This window comes from Arachis ipaensis, chromosome B07, assembly GCF_000816755.2.
Source record: "Arachis ipaensis cultivar K30076 chromosome B07, Araip1.1, whole genome shotgun sequence".
Lineage (NCBI taxonomy): Eukaryota > Viridiplantae > Streptophyta > Magnoliopsida > Fabales > Fabaceae > Arachis > Arachis ipaensis.
Window position 1 is genome coordinate 8,875,526 of NC_029791.2, and position 12,715 is coordinate 8,888,240.

General features: G+C 33.0%; 3 protein-coding genes and 1 long non-coding RNA gene across 4 annotated transcripts in view; all 4 read left to right on the plus strand.

Moving 5' to 3' along the window:
• The window catches only part of LOC110264976, a 4,488-nt gene extending 3,510 nt beyond the window's left edge, over positions 1-978 (plus strand). The window contains exon 8 of the mRNA XM_021107670.1: positions 65-978. Coding sequence (XP_020963329.1) covers positions 65-978 — 914 coding nt within the window. The remainder of the gene's footprint in view (positions 1-64) is intronic.
• LOC110264977 (ATP-dependent DNA helicase pif1-like) lies at positions 1,008-2,683 on the plus strand. Its single transcript, XM_021107671.1, has 2 exons — positions 1,008-1,281; positions 1,389-2,683. Exons 1-2 carry the CDS (start codon positions 1,008-1,010, stop codon positions 2,681-2,683), a joined length of 1,569 nt encoding a protein of 522 aa, XP_020963330.1.
• LOC110264843 lies at positions 3,503-5,061 on the plus strand. Its single transcript, XR_002351100.1, has 3 exons — positions 3,503-3,741; positions 4,598-4,804; positions 4,953-5,061. It is a non-coding gene; the product is annotated as an uncharacterized LOC110264843 (long non-coding RNA).
• On the plus strand, positions 4,791-12,312 carry LOC107608183 (increased DNA methylation 1-like). Its single transcript, XM_016310055.2, has 11 exons — positions 4,791-4,804; positions 5,047-5,098; positions 5,245-5,359; positions 5,478-5,551; positions 5,929-6,173; positions 6,334-6,420; positions 6,552-6,651; positions 10,042-10,246; positions 10,324-10,453; positions 10,819-10,882; positions 11,914-12,312. Exons 1-11 carry the CDS (start codon positions 4,791-4,793, stop codon positions 12,043-12,045), a joined length of 1,218 nt encoding a protein of 405 aa, XP_016165541.2. The 3' UTR covers positions 12,046-12,312.

The window sequence follows — 12,715 nt, forward strand, 5'->3', positions numbered from 1 at the left end:
TATATATATATTTATTATTCTTATACTTTTTTTGTTTGTATTCTGATGTCAATTATTTATACAGATGTGTGCACAGTTGAATTTCAGAAACGAGGTCTACCACATGCTCACATTCTGTTGTTCATGCAACCACAATATAAGCCTAAATCACCCGATGATATTGACAGCGTGATATCTGCTGAAATCCCTGATAAGACTAATATGCCTAGACTTTATGCAGCTGTTGAGAAGTTCATGGTTCATGGTCCATGTGGGAGGCACAACATCAGTAGTCCATGCATGATAAATGGAAGGTGTTCTAAGTTTTTTCCAAAGCCATTCAGGAATAGAACGATTATTGACGAGGGTGGTTTCCTAAAGTATAAAAGGCTGGATAATGGTCATACAATAACTAAGAAGAATGCAATTTTGGATAATTCTTATATTGTACCTTACAATCCTGATCTACTCTTAAAGTATGGTTGTCACATTAACGTGGAGCATACATGTCAGACTTCTTCTATTAAATATTTATTCAAGTACGTCCGTAAGGGTAATGATAGGGTTACTGCCTCATTTTACCAAACATCTGGTGATGGGTCTTCTCAACAAGTTGTTGATGAGATACATAACTACAATGATTGTCGTTACATTTCTGCATGTGAGGCAGCTTGGCGGATATTTGGTTATGAGATTCAGCTTAAAGAACCTGCAGTGATTCGTCTACCATTCCACCTACCTGACAAGCAACCAGTTGTTTTCAAGGACCATGAGAACATTGCTGATGTTATTCGACGTGTAGATGGTAAGGTTACTAAGTTAGCTGCTTGGATGTTGGCTAATCGTGAGTATCCTTTTGCTAGATCTTTAACATACAGCGAATTTCCTACAAAATTTGTATGGAAAGATGATTCATGCATGTGGTTTCCTCGCAAACAAGGCTTTTCTATTGGACGGCTGACTCATGTTCCACGTGGTACGGTGAGGATTATTACATGAGAATATTGTTAAACATACAAAGAGGATGCATGAGTTTTACTGATTTACGTACTGTGGATGGTGTGGTATACAACTCATTCAAGGAAACATGCTATGCTTTGGGACTCCTACAAGATGACAAGGAATTTGTTGATGCAATTCTAGAAGCAAGCACTTGGGCGTCTGGAAACTACTTACGAAATCTGTTTGTTGTGTTGTTGATTTCTAATAACATATCTAGACCTGAATTGGTATGGCAGCAGTGCTACCAACAATTATCTGAAGATTTGTTATATTCACATAGAATTTCAACACTTAATCCAGGTATATCATTCAACATGTTAAATCAATTTCGCTTATAGGATTAAATAATATTCTTTATCTTAAAATACATCATCAATTGCTTAACAACTTTTTCATCTTCATTTTAGACATTCAGCTTAGTGATGATCAACTACTGAATATGACTCTTTCAAAGGTTGAGATGATGTTGCAAGCTAATGGTAGGTCACTTCGAGAGTTTAATGGTATTCCTCTCCCTGATTTAGATATCATTGATGGCTTGGATGATCGGATAATAGCTGACGAGCTAACTTTTGATATTGTTGCCCTAAGGGACGAATTAGAAGTTATGTTGTCCCAAATGAACTGTGAACAACAAAATGCTTTTCATAGAATAAACGAAGCCGTGAATAATAACCTTGGTGGTTTTTTCTTCATATATGGTTATGGTGGAACAGGTAAGACATTTCTATATAGGGCACTTTCTGCAGCTATTCGTGTCAAAGGAGAAATTGTTCTTAATGTTGCCTCAAGTGAAATTGCATCTCTTTTGCTTCCAAAAGGTCGTACAGCTCATTCTAGGTTTAAGATACCTTTGGAACTTCATGAAGATTCTGTATGTAGTATAAAACAAGGGTCTCCGCTTGCTAAGTTGATTTGCAAAGCAAAGCTTATTATATGGGATGAGGCTCCGATGCTAAACAAGATTTGTTATGAAGCACTCGACAAGTCTTTCAAAGACATACTTAGATCTTCATCATCATACAATGAAGACTTACCCTTTGGTGGTAAGGTAGTCGTACTTGGAGGTGACTTTAGACAGATTCTACCTGTCATACCTATGGGATCTAGACAAGATATTGTACAAGCTACAATTAACTTATCTTATCTGTGGTCATCATGCAAAGTAATTACTCTTTCTCAGAATATGCGTCTTACAGTTGGTGTGCCTGAATCTGATTCTATTGAAATCAAACAATTTGCTCAATGGCTTCTTAGAATTGGTGATGGTCTTGAAGGAGATTCAATTGATGGTGAGTCTGAGGTCAATATTCCAGAAGAAATTCTAATTAAGGACAATGCTGATAGCTTTGACAATATCATTAGATTTGTATATCCTGATATACTTACTAATTTGAAGCAGTCAACTTTTTTCAAGGAGAGAACCATTCTTGCTCCTACACTAGATGTTGTGCACGAGGTAAATAATCATATAATGAAGCATATTGAAGTAGACGAGAAGGTTTATCTGAGTTCTGACTCCATGTGCGTTGAAGAAGGTAGCATGGAGTCAGAGCTTGATACATTTACTCCTGACGTACTAAATGCAATTAACTGCTCAGGTTTACCACCTCATGAACTTATATTAAAAGTAGGTGTTCCTGTTATGTTACTAAGAAATATTGACCAATTTAATGGACTTTGCAATGGTACAAGATTATAGGTAAGGAGATTAGATAATCATGTAATAGAATGTGTTATTTTGACCGAGGATAAAGCAGGAGATATTGTTCTAATACCTCGCATGAACATGATTCCTAATAATTTAACGTTACCTTTCAGATTCCAAAGAAGGCAATTTCCATTGGTCGTCTCATTTGCAATGACCATTAACAAGTCACAAGGACAGACTCTCAGCACAGTTGAATTGTATTTACCCAAGCCAGTTTTTACACATGAACAACTATATGTTGCTTTATCAAAGGTTAAATCTAAGCTAGGTTTAAGAGTGTTGATTCAAAATAACACATGTATATCTACTTCAACAACAATAAATATTGTGTATATGTGTACAAAGAAATCTTTCAAAATGTATCTTAAAGTTGTATAATACTTTATTATTGAATTATATCATTAATAAAATTATATTAGATTAACTATTCATTTTTTTATTATTCAATTCACATATTGGTTTAGAAGGTCGTAAAAATATATATACATAAACAAATTTATTTCTCATCATTATTTTAAAAATTTGTTTTAACTACATAAATTAATTACTTCCTGTTATATATAAACATTTAACAACAATACGTATACATAATATTATTAATCATAACTTTTCATTATTTTAAATAATTATTATATATTCTTATTCATTTCTTTAAATATTTTCTATGTTTGTAGTCATCAACAGTTATTTTTTAATTTGTTTCAATTAATTCATAATTATATGCATAAATTATGTCCGTGCATGGCACGGGTACTACACTAGTGATAATAAAAACCTACTCCTTCAATTTTCAAATAAAAGAACCCACCGCCAGCTGCTACCACAATCCTTATTTTCTTGCCCACTACGAAACCACGGTGACGTTCGAGAGCTTGCATTGTCCGTGGTCTTCTTCTCACCTCTGAGCTTGGAGCTGTGGCGTCGCCGTACCCATTATTCTTGGGCTTTCTTCGTCATCGTCGGAAGGAAGAAGACGTCCCTGTCCCGTTCTCTCTGCGCAAACCCCGGTCGTTCCTCTCTCGCCGTTAATAGCAATCCTCCAACTGCAGGTAAACACCACTGGATCCCTCTCCCCTCAATTGCTGATTTCTTTATTGAAAGTGAGGCCATTAATGAGCGTTTAGTTGACATGCAAGCTTTTCTTGGTCTTGTTAGCTGTGTTAATTTGTTAGAGGGGAGTAGGATTTGTTGATGTGGATTAGGAATCAGTATTGGGAATCTCTGAGTTGGGGTTTTTGTGGTATATTTGAATGCATTTTTAATTGAGTTAACGGGAATAGGATTGGTTTGCTGAATGAATGTTGTTGCCATTCTTTGTTCATCAAAAATCCTTAATCCTTAATGTCTTTACTGATTATGGTTGCCTGTTAAATTCGGTGCATATATGTGACCATCTATGTAGAAATAATTTCCATTAAGTTATTTATTAAAATATTTGAAAAGAGAACAATAATCTAAAAAAATGAACGAAAATGAAAAATAATTTATCATAATGCATCTTAATATATTGCCGGATAAATAGCAGGGTACAGGGACATCTTCCCTTAACAATTTATGCCATGTTTTCTTAAAAATTAAAAGCAGACAAGGTCATCTTATCATACTATAGGTTTATATTTGACGTGATTAGAAGTAATTTTTATGAGGGCGATTTTTCCACTTTCTTGGCACTCTTCTTGCAAAGGTGTGTTCTCCTGCCTTTTTGCTCTTTTAATAAAGTGGACCTTTACATTGAAATGACTGAATCTAGTATTCTAATACTGCTTGCTATTCTATCTTTATCACTTAGTTTGAATTGGTCCGCATCCTTTTCCTATAATTCTCATTCATGTGCAATAATTTTATTAGTAGATAGTTGGTACATACATTAATTTTATTAGAATCATTATCTTCTATCATGATCAGATTCGGATAATACCAGTTTTTCTCTCAAGATCTCAGATTCGGATTTGATGCTTTTGCGGCTGTAACAGCTAAACCATTGAAACTGAAAAGCCAGTGTGTGATCATTCTCTCTCTCGTTCTCTTTCAATGGCATTGGAGAATCGTCCTTTGATCATAAAGCTTAAAATTTCTTCCAAACGAAAGCTTGACGTAAATGAAAGCGTCGAGGTGAACTCGGTTTCCTAATTCTTTCTTTTTTTTTTTTTTGTTTTGATTAAGAACGTGATCTTTTTTAAAGTTTTTATTTTTATTGGTTTTTTCGAATTTTGGTGTTGTGTGTTAACTTTTAATGTATGAACTATAAACTGTCCCTCAGAAAGAAGTTTCAGTGCAGAAAGAACCAGTTACTCCTGTTCAAGAGGTCTCAACTCAGTTTCACAAAGAAATATCCTGCGATGGTGCTACTGAAGTAATATCGATCAATGTCCATCTTCATTTCATGTGACATGTCTAGGTGTGGAGGTAACTAATAACATTCTTCCTCAATCTCATCATATTTGGTTGCATCTTGTTATTGATATCTTAATTCAATTCACCACTTTCATTCAACAATTGCTGTTGGAACTGAATTGTTTCCTCTTGCTGCCTTCATTTTTTTTCCTGTACAGAAAGTTCCTGATGGTGACTGGTTTTGCCCATCATGTCGATGTGCAATTTGTGGCAAAAGTAAGATAGAAGAAAAGGAGGGAGATTTCCTTGTTTGCATTCAGTGTGAACATAAATGTAAGCCAATTTTTATGTTTAATTTCCATTTTTGCCCATATAGTCATGCATTGATATTTCCTTCTTATGCAAATGAATGATGCAATGCTTTGTTATCATCAATGCCAACCTTATGCAGATCACTTTAAGTGCCTCAGAACTAAATATGCAACTAACTCGAGAAACTGGTTCTGCGGAAGGGACTGTGAAAAGGTATACTAATCAAGGTCATTTGTTTATTTTTTTTAATGCTATGCTATTATGTTAACTGGAAGCATTGTTTTACTTCTTTCTATTCAAACAAAAATTGCATTTTGTCATCGATATGCTGCGTAAATTATTCTAGTAAACTTCTCTAACTTCTATGTTAGATTTTATGGTTAATACTTCTTAATCTAGGTAAACTTAGTTGCTTCAACTTTATTTCTCATAATGCCTGCATCATGATCATTTACTAGTAGCAAGTTAATGATGCTTACTTTGGTGGTGTCAAATGTTATGGTGCCAGAGAAGCATTTCAGATTTGTATGATCAAATGCGTGGTGCTGGAAAGGCCTTTTGCCTTACATACTTGTCTCTACTTTTTGTAGATATATTTTGGTCTCCATAAGCTACTAGGAGAGCCAGTTTCAGTGGGCACTAACAATCTAACTTGGACATTGGTGAAATATATAAACTCCGAGAGTAGTGATCCATGTACTACTAAAGGTTACTTATTGCCAGAAAGTTACAGCAAACTCAATGTTGCACTCAGAGTGATGCATGAATGTTTTGAGCCCCTAAAGGAACCTTCGTCTACCAGAGATCTCATGGAAGATGTTTTATTCAGTCAATGGTTAGTTATTCTTATCCTTCAGTTTATGCCTGTGTTCGTTTTTGTATCATTCACTTGAATAATATTTATTTTGTTGATTACTAGATATCTGCCACTGAATTGTGCTACATTGTTATAGTTCTGTGCCAATACCTGATATGTAAACATGTACACTTTATAGGTCAACACTTAATCGATTGAATTTCTATGGTTTCTATACCGTACTTCTGGAGAGAAATGAAGAACTGATAAGTGCAGCAACTGTTAGGTGAGTATGGGATCTGTATTGCGCAACTACTAGTCTTTGCTTGGTTGATGACTGCTATTTGAAATCTTGAACTACAAGTACCTTTCCTGTCTCATGTTTTGGTCATCTGGTTTGTTATTTAATTCTTTTAGGGTTTATGGAAAGAAGGTAGCAGAATTGCCTCTTATTGGTACCAGATTACAGTATCGTCGACATGGAATGTGCCGCATTTTGATGAATGAGCTTGAAAAGGTAAGCCACAAGGCACCTACATTTCCCTTCCCCCCCCCCTTTCTTTTTTCTCCTCTCCTCCATTCATTGCAAAGCCTTTATTGTTTGTTAGAAAACACTGTACAATATATTGTCCTATGATTGATTGTCATTTAAACTGGAAATAACTGCTCAAGACTTGAATAACTTCTTAAATATTACTTTATGATTCATTCCAATCTAAAAATATTACTCCCGATGATATACCATGCTCATTTTTATCCATTTAGCTTTCTGGTTTATAAACTTTCCTGATGAATTTGTTTAAAAACATTGAAGATTTTACTTTGAATACCATGTAAATCATTAGTTATAATTTGCGTCTGTGATACAGATCCAAACAAACAATTTCACACTGGCCCTTCTAAGATTGTGGGTTTTAGGTAAAAAGGAAACAGAAAAGAGAGAATAATGACTCATGAAAGATATGATCATATTTCTATATTCGTTTTCTTTTTCTTTATAACACCTTTAGTTAAAGTATATCAAGCTTTAAGCTCATCAAAATTGATCTCTCTACACAAATTAACATCAACTCCATAAAATACTATTGGCACAAGGCAACTTAGAAACTAGAGACAGTGAGGCTAAAAAGTTAACTCAGCAACTCTGTTGGATGGGGGTACAGATTTTCTTATGGTTATGAGGTCATCAGTTTGGTTCTTTAGTTGGACCAGAAATGTTATTAACTTAGACAACTGTGGTCAAAATTGGAGTGAACTGGCCAGTCGAAGTTGAACCACCCCTTGGATTGCCTTAGTGCACGGAGAAGATGGATAAACCAAATTGCATGCATTCAACTGTTGAAATAATTCCAAAATTCAAATGCTTAGGATCAAACCACCTTAGAGACTTGGCCAGTTCACTATGGTATAAACCCTAAACCATAAGCTTGCTCGCCATCGTCTTTCATAATCTTCCATAGCCACTAATCATCCACTAACTTTCTAATAAGTCCCCAACATTATGCACCTCCTTGTCCAATTTCTTGTGCTTCTTCGGTAAAGAAGAACTATAATGCTACATGAGCAATAAAGATGGAGCTTCTCTCTATAAAATTAATGGAAGGGGGTTCCTTGAAGTTTCATTTGGTATCCAAAATTTTCATTTTCCAAATAATGAGGGAAGCTGAAAAGAGTCAATAGTAAGGGGTGTACACATTTCATATTGGATCTGATGTGATCAAAATTTCAATTGATTTGCTCTAAAAATCATATTAGATCGGATCAAATATACACATTTTTTAGTTCTACATCTGATATATGATCTGACCATTTTTGAACCGGATCAGATTGGATATGCAGATACAAGTCTTTTCAAAATTAAAAAAAAAAATGTTTTTTAATTTTTTCATGAATTTTTTTCCCTTTTGGATATGTTTTACTTCAAAAACAGTATTCAAAAATTATTCTTAAATAGTAGAGATAAGATAACCAATATAAAAAAGGGAAAAGGAATAAGTTTTGTCTCATCCATAGGATATTCGATCCTATATACTTGCAGATCGGACTGGATAAAGATCCAAGAGCCTAGTGAATCGAATATTATTCGTAAAATTCGATCTGATAGAGATTTGATCTGGGTTGGATGCATCGGAATCCTATTTGTACATCCCTAATCCAAGATGCGAATCTGTAAAATGAATAATAGAGAATTACAGTAGTAGAAAATTCAGTAATGCTATTTTGACTTCTACCTAGGTGTAGACAATCCAATTGAGTGATAAAATTATTCTGTCTTTCTCTCTTATTCCCTTGGCTTTCTGTTGCTAAAAAATAGTAAAAAATGACAAGATTTTCCGGCAGAGTTATGATTTAGCCAACTTCACCAATGAGTCAAAATAGCATTTCTTTAGAAAATAGGAAAGAATATTACGATAATTAACAAATAAATAAACTTGAAAACAATATTTGTAGTTTACACCTAAAGTAAACTGTGAATTGATAACCCATTAGTTAAGAATAATCATGCTTCATTATTAATCTTTTAATGCAGCAGAGCACCCTGCGGAATCAAGATATAAATTTTTGGATAATAAAATTGGGCTAGGGATAATTGAATTAAAAAGTAGACCAAGAATTGTGAAAACATGATATGGGCCCTTACAAGATTGGCATAACTGAATTGAGGCCATACAAGAATGCTTTGGCACTGAGTTAGATCTATATGGCTGCAATTGTTTTTAGCATAGTTGTCAGAACCGAATTGGTAATCGAATCGGTCAGGTCACTGGATTATTGGTTGAACTGGTTGATTCGGTCCTAAATAAAAAATAGTCAAAAGTTTAAAATACATATTTTTACTAATATTTTAAAAATATCAAGTTATTTTAAAACAATATGGAACATGAACAGTAAATATTTTATTATTTTTACTGTTATACACTACAAGTATTTGTTAGAAAATAATAATAAAATTCTCTACATATGAAAAGATACGCGAGTTTGTAAATATCATTTAGAGAACCCGATCGGTTAGTATTCGGTTCATCGGGGGTGACGGTTGAACCGGTCGGTCTGGTCCGATTTTTACATATGATGTTCATGTTCTTATTTTGTTTTGAGTGACAAAATAACATGATGTAAGGTTTGGATTTATATCATACTTGATGCAGTGAATATTAATTTACCTTTATTCTCGGTTTTGAAATATGTGTGTATTAATTTAAATTTTTCCCGTGGTGGTTGTCCCGACAGAAATTCCTATTGTCGCAGATGGTGAATTTGCTGTTAAGAAGTATAGTGGTCTAGTGGTTGTGGAGTTTTTTTGTTTCCTTGAGGGCAAGGGTTCGAACCCTACCTCAAGCATTTTGGAAATATTGAAAATATTTTCACTCCTAAGCGGTTCGGTTGGACCGGTTTTACTGAGTTTGACTGGTTTGCACCAATTCAGACCGGATTTGACCGGTTTATACCGATTCAATTCCTTATACGGTCCAAATACCGGACCGGTATAAGATTCGGTTCACCAGTTTTTTTATTGAACCGGCCAATCCGGTTTTTACAACAATGGTTTTTAGGGAAAAAAAACAAAGAGAAACTAGAGTGTCTTTGGATATGGAGATTGATATAAAGGACAGTGTATTTTCTAGATCTGTCTAAACCTAGGACAAAGGGATGACACAAATTTTCTTTTTTTTTTGGTATTGAATTTTCTAAGTCTTTATATATTTGTTATTAAATTTCATAAAATGATTCTGGAGAGGAGAATAGTGCAAAAATGAGTTGAGTTATTTTACAGATATTTAATCACGTATTGTCGTAATATCAAAAAAAAAAAATATATATTTTCATATCTATTGTTTATAATAGTTTACACTTTATTTGAAGTTCCATTGAATCCTTCTTTCTAACTTGAATTTTCTTTTATTAGAGGCTCATGCAGTTGGGAGTGGAGAGGCTGGTTTTGCCTGCTGTTCCTAGTGTTGTAGACACATGGACTGGTTCTTTTGGCTTTGTAAAGATGACAGAGTTCGAGAGGTCGCAATTCTTGGACAATACTTTTTTAGATTTTCAGGGTACCATCATGTGCCAGAAGCTGCTGAAGATTCCATCTCCAGAATCGGTTTTGTTAATAGGTTTGTAACTTTCCAAGTGTCTTGTTATATAGCAATGTATGTGCCAGTGACTACATCTTTAACGTTTCATATTGCAGAGTCCCAACAAAGGACACAGCATGTTTTGCCTGGAAACAAGTTAAATTTTGACGGTGATCTGATATCTGAAGTATTACACCAAGCAGAAGAAACTGACAAACGAGAGAGAGAGAATTCACAAATCCACAAGTATGTATCAGCTCTGTTTATTAATTCCTAACATGAAATGAGATTATAATGGCATTAGATCCATCAAATACTCTGTGGTGAACAAGTTGGAAGGAGATCAAAGAAAAGATACACAATTTTCACTTCAGAAGTTGCATTTGGCATAACACTATACCCTCAATATAATTGGAAATTTGGAATTTCAGTTGCATTCATTCAATTGAAGTTCCTCACTAAGCTTAAATTTTGATGGGGTCTTGTGGATTTGATATATGTTAATATTCATTATTACAATTCTTGCCAATAAGTATAGTATATTAAAATATGCTGTTCTATTTTGAGAAATGATGATAATATTTTATCTAAATGAATGTTTATTTTTCCAGTAATTGTGCTGGAAACAATGATCATTGCAGTAATGGTGCCATTGACATTGAGCAAGTCACACCGGTACTTTCATCTTTGTCTTCTTAATTGTATAAGTGATTCACATTTTGTTTCCATCTTGTTATCTTGTTTTAGTGTTAACACTGAATTTTATTTGGACTCTTAGAATTTTAATAATTTATTAATTAGTTTATATCTATTATACTATTATATACTACAAGTATTTATTAAAAAATAATATTAATAGATATTATATAATTATAAAAAAATAAGTGAGTTTATAATTATTGTTAAATAAAAATATAATTAATTTAAGAATGAGTGAGTTTATAATTAAAATTAAAATAAATTAAATAAAAATAAATTATTTGATGAAAAATATCTATATGTATTATAATTTGCATAAATTTTAGTAAGAAGCATATTGGCCAGGTGGTTGTTGAGTGCTTTTGTTTCCTTGAGGGTAAGGGTTCGAACTCTACTTCAAGCATACAGACACTGACGAATGTACCCATATAAAAATAAAACGAAAGTACCCTAACGAAAGATGATTTATATGGATACATTTGTTAGCGTCTGTATATTTTATGGATACAAATGGTAATTTATTCATATTTATGTTTAAAGACAGTTGATTAGTGATGAGACGCTATCATTGTTTATGCAACATTGTTAATAATAATTTTAGCTACATTAAAATTATAGTTGATGTTTTTTTAAAAAATATAAGTCATGTTTTTAAATTTAAAAAATTGTATATAATAAAAATGTGCTGTAAAATAATAATAGAAATATGGTAATTATTTGAGTGAAAAAAAAAAATTCTGATTACATTAAAGTCATAGTTGATTTTTAAAGGAGTAATAATTAAAAGGATTATCAGTAATATGAGTATATGATGAACACTAATACGAAATATGTAGACATATAAATTTTAATTTTTTATAAAATATGAAGAAATGATATGACATTGAGCAAGTCACACCGGTACTTTCATCTTTGTTTGTCTTCTTAATTGTATAAGTGATTCACATTTTGTTTCCATCTTGTTATCTTGTTTTAGTGTTAACACTGAATTTTATTTGGACTCTTAGGTGAATAAACCAAGTCTTGAGGATCAACAGTGGCAGAATGATCCACAGAGCTCTATTGTAACACAAGCTGACAGTAATAATGGCTCACCATATAAGTGCTACTACAAAAGAAGGAAATACACAAAGTTTTAGAATTTAACGAGGTGGTTGGGAGTATTTTCGTTTCAAAGTTAGGGGTACAAAAATGTAAATTTAGGTAACTATGTGCATGCATAAACATGAGCCTCATAGGTGCAAAAAAATGCCACTTTTGAATGGGTCTGGAAATGTGAAAGTTTGACCATGTTTCTCTCTAAGGATGAATATAATTATTGGGAGTAAAGAATGTAAAGATTGATAGGAGAGTCTTGTAATCAATGCTTTGATCAAATGATGCAATACTCAGTTTTTGTTTATTACACACTCAAATGTTCAATAAGAGCGACACAATGAAGAATTTATTATTACTTAATTTCAAAAAAGTTGAATAATTTTTGTTAGAGACGATCTTGGAGATTTCTTTAGTTTAAAATGTCATCCAGTGGGTTAATTTTGTTGGGTTTTAGATAATCTGAAATTAAGGGTTTTTTTTTTAATGTTTTGACAGTTTTTATTTTGGGTAATATTAGGTGTATATTAAAATAAACAAGCAAAATCAGCTTTTAGTATTATAAAATACATATTAAAAATAAGTTAAATAATACATGTATTTATGAATGAATATACTAATAAGAGAGACCGGCTTCAAAGTGCTCTGGTAAGGTTTCTAATAACAATGCCTATTAGGGTTTCCAAAGCTGGATGAAAATACAGTTGAAAAGAA

Bases quoted from the DNA above. Each gene is read 5' to 3' on its own strand.
- LOC110264977 (XM_021107671.1), top strand. From the start codon at position 1,008: ATGAGTTTTACTGATTTACGTACTGTGGATGGTGTGGTATACAACTCA. The intron at 1,282-1,388 runs GTATATCATTCA...TCTTCATTTTAG, and splicing joins AATTTCAACACTTAATCCAG to ACATTCAGCTTAGTGATGAT.
- LOC107608183 (XM_016310055.2), top strand. The intron at 5,552-5,928 runs GTATACTAATCA...TACTTTTTGTAG, and splicing joins GCGGAAGGGACTGTGAAAAG to ATATATTTTGGTCTCCATAA. The intron at 10,454-10,818 runs GTATGTATCAGC...TTATTTTTCCAG, and splicing joins GAGAATTCACAAATCCACAA to TAATTGTGCTGGAAACAATG.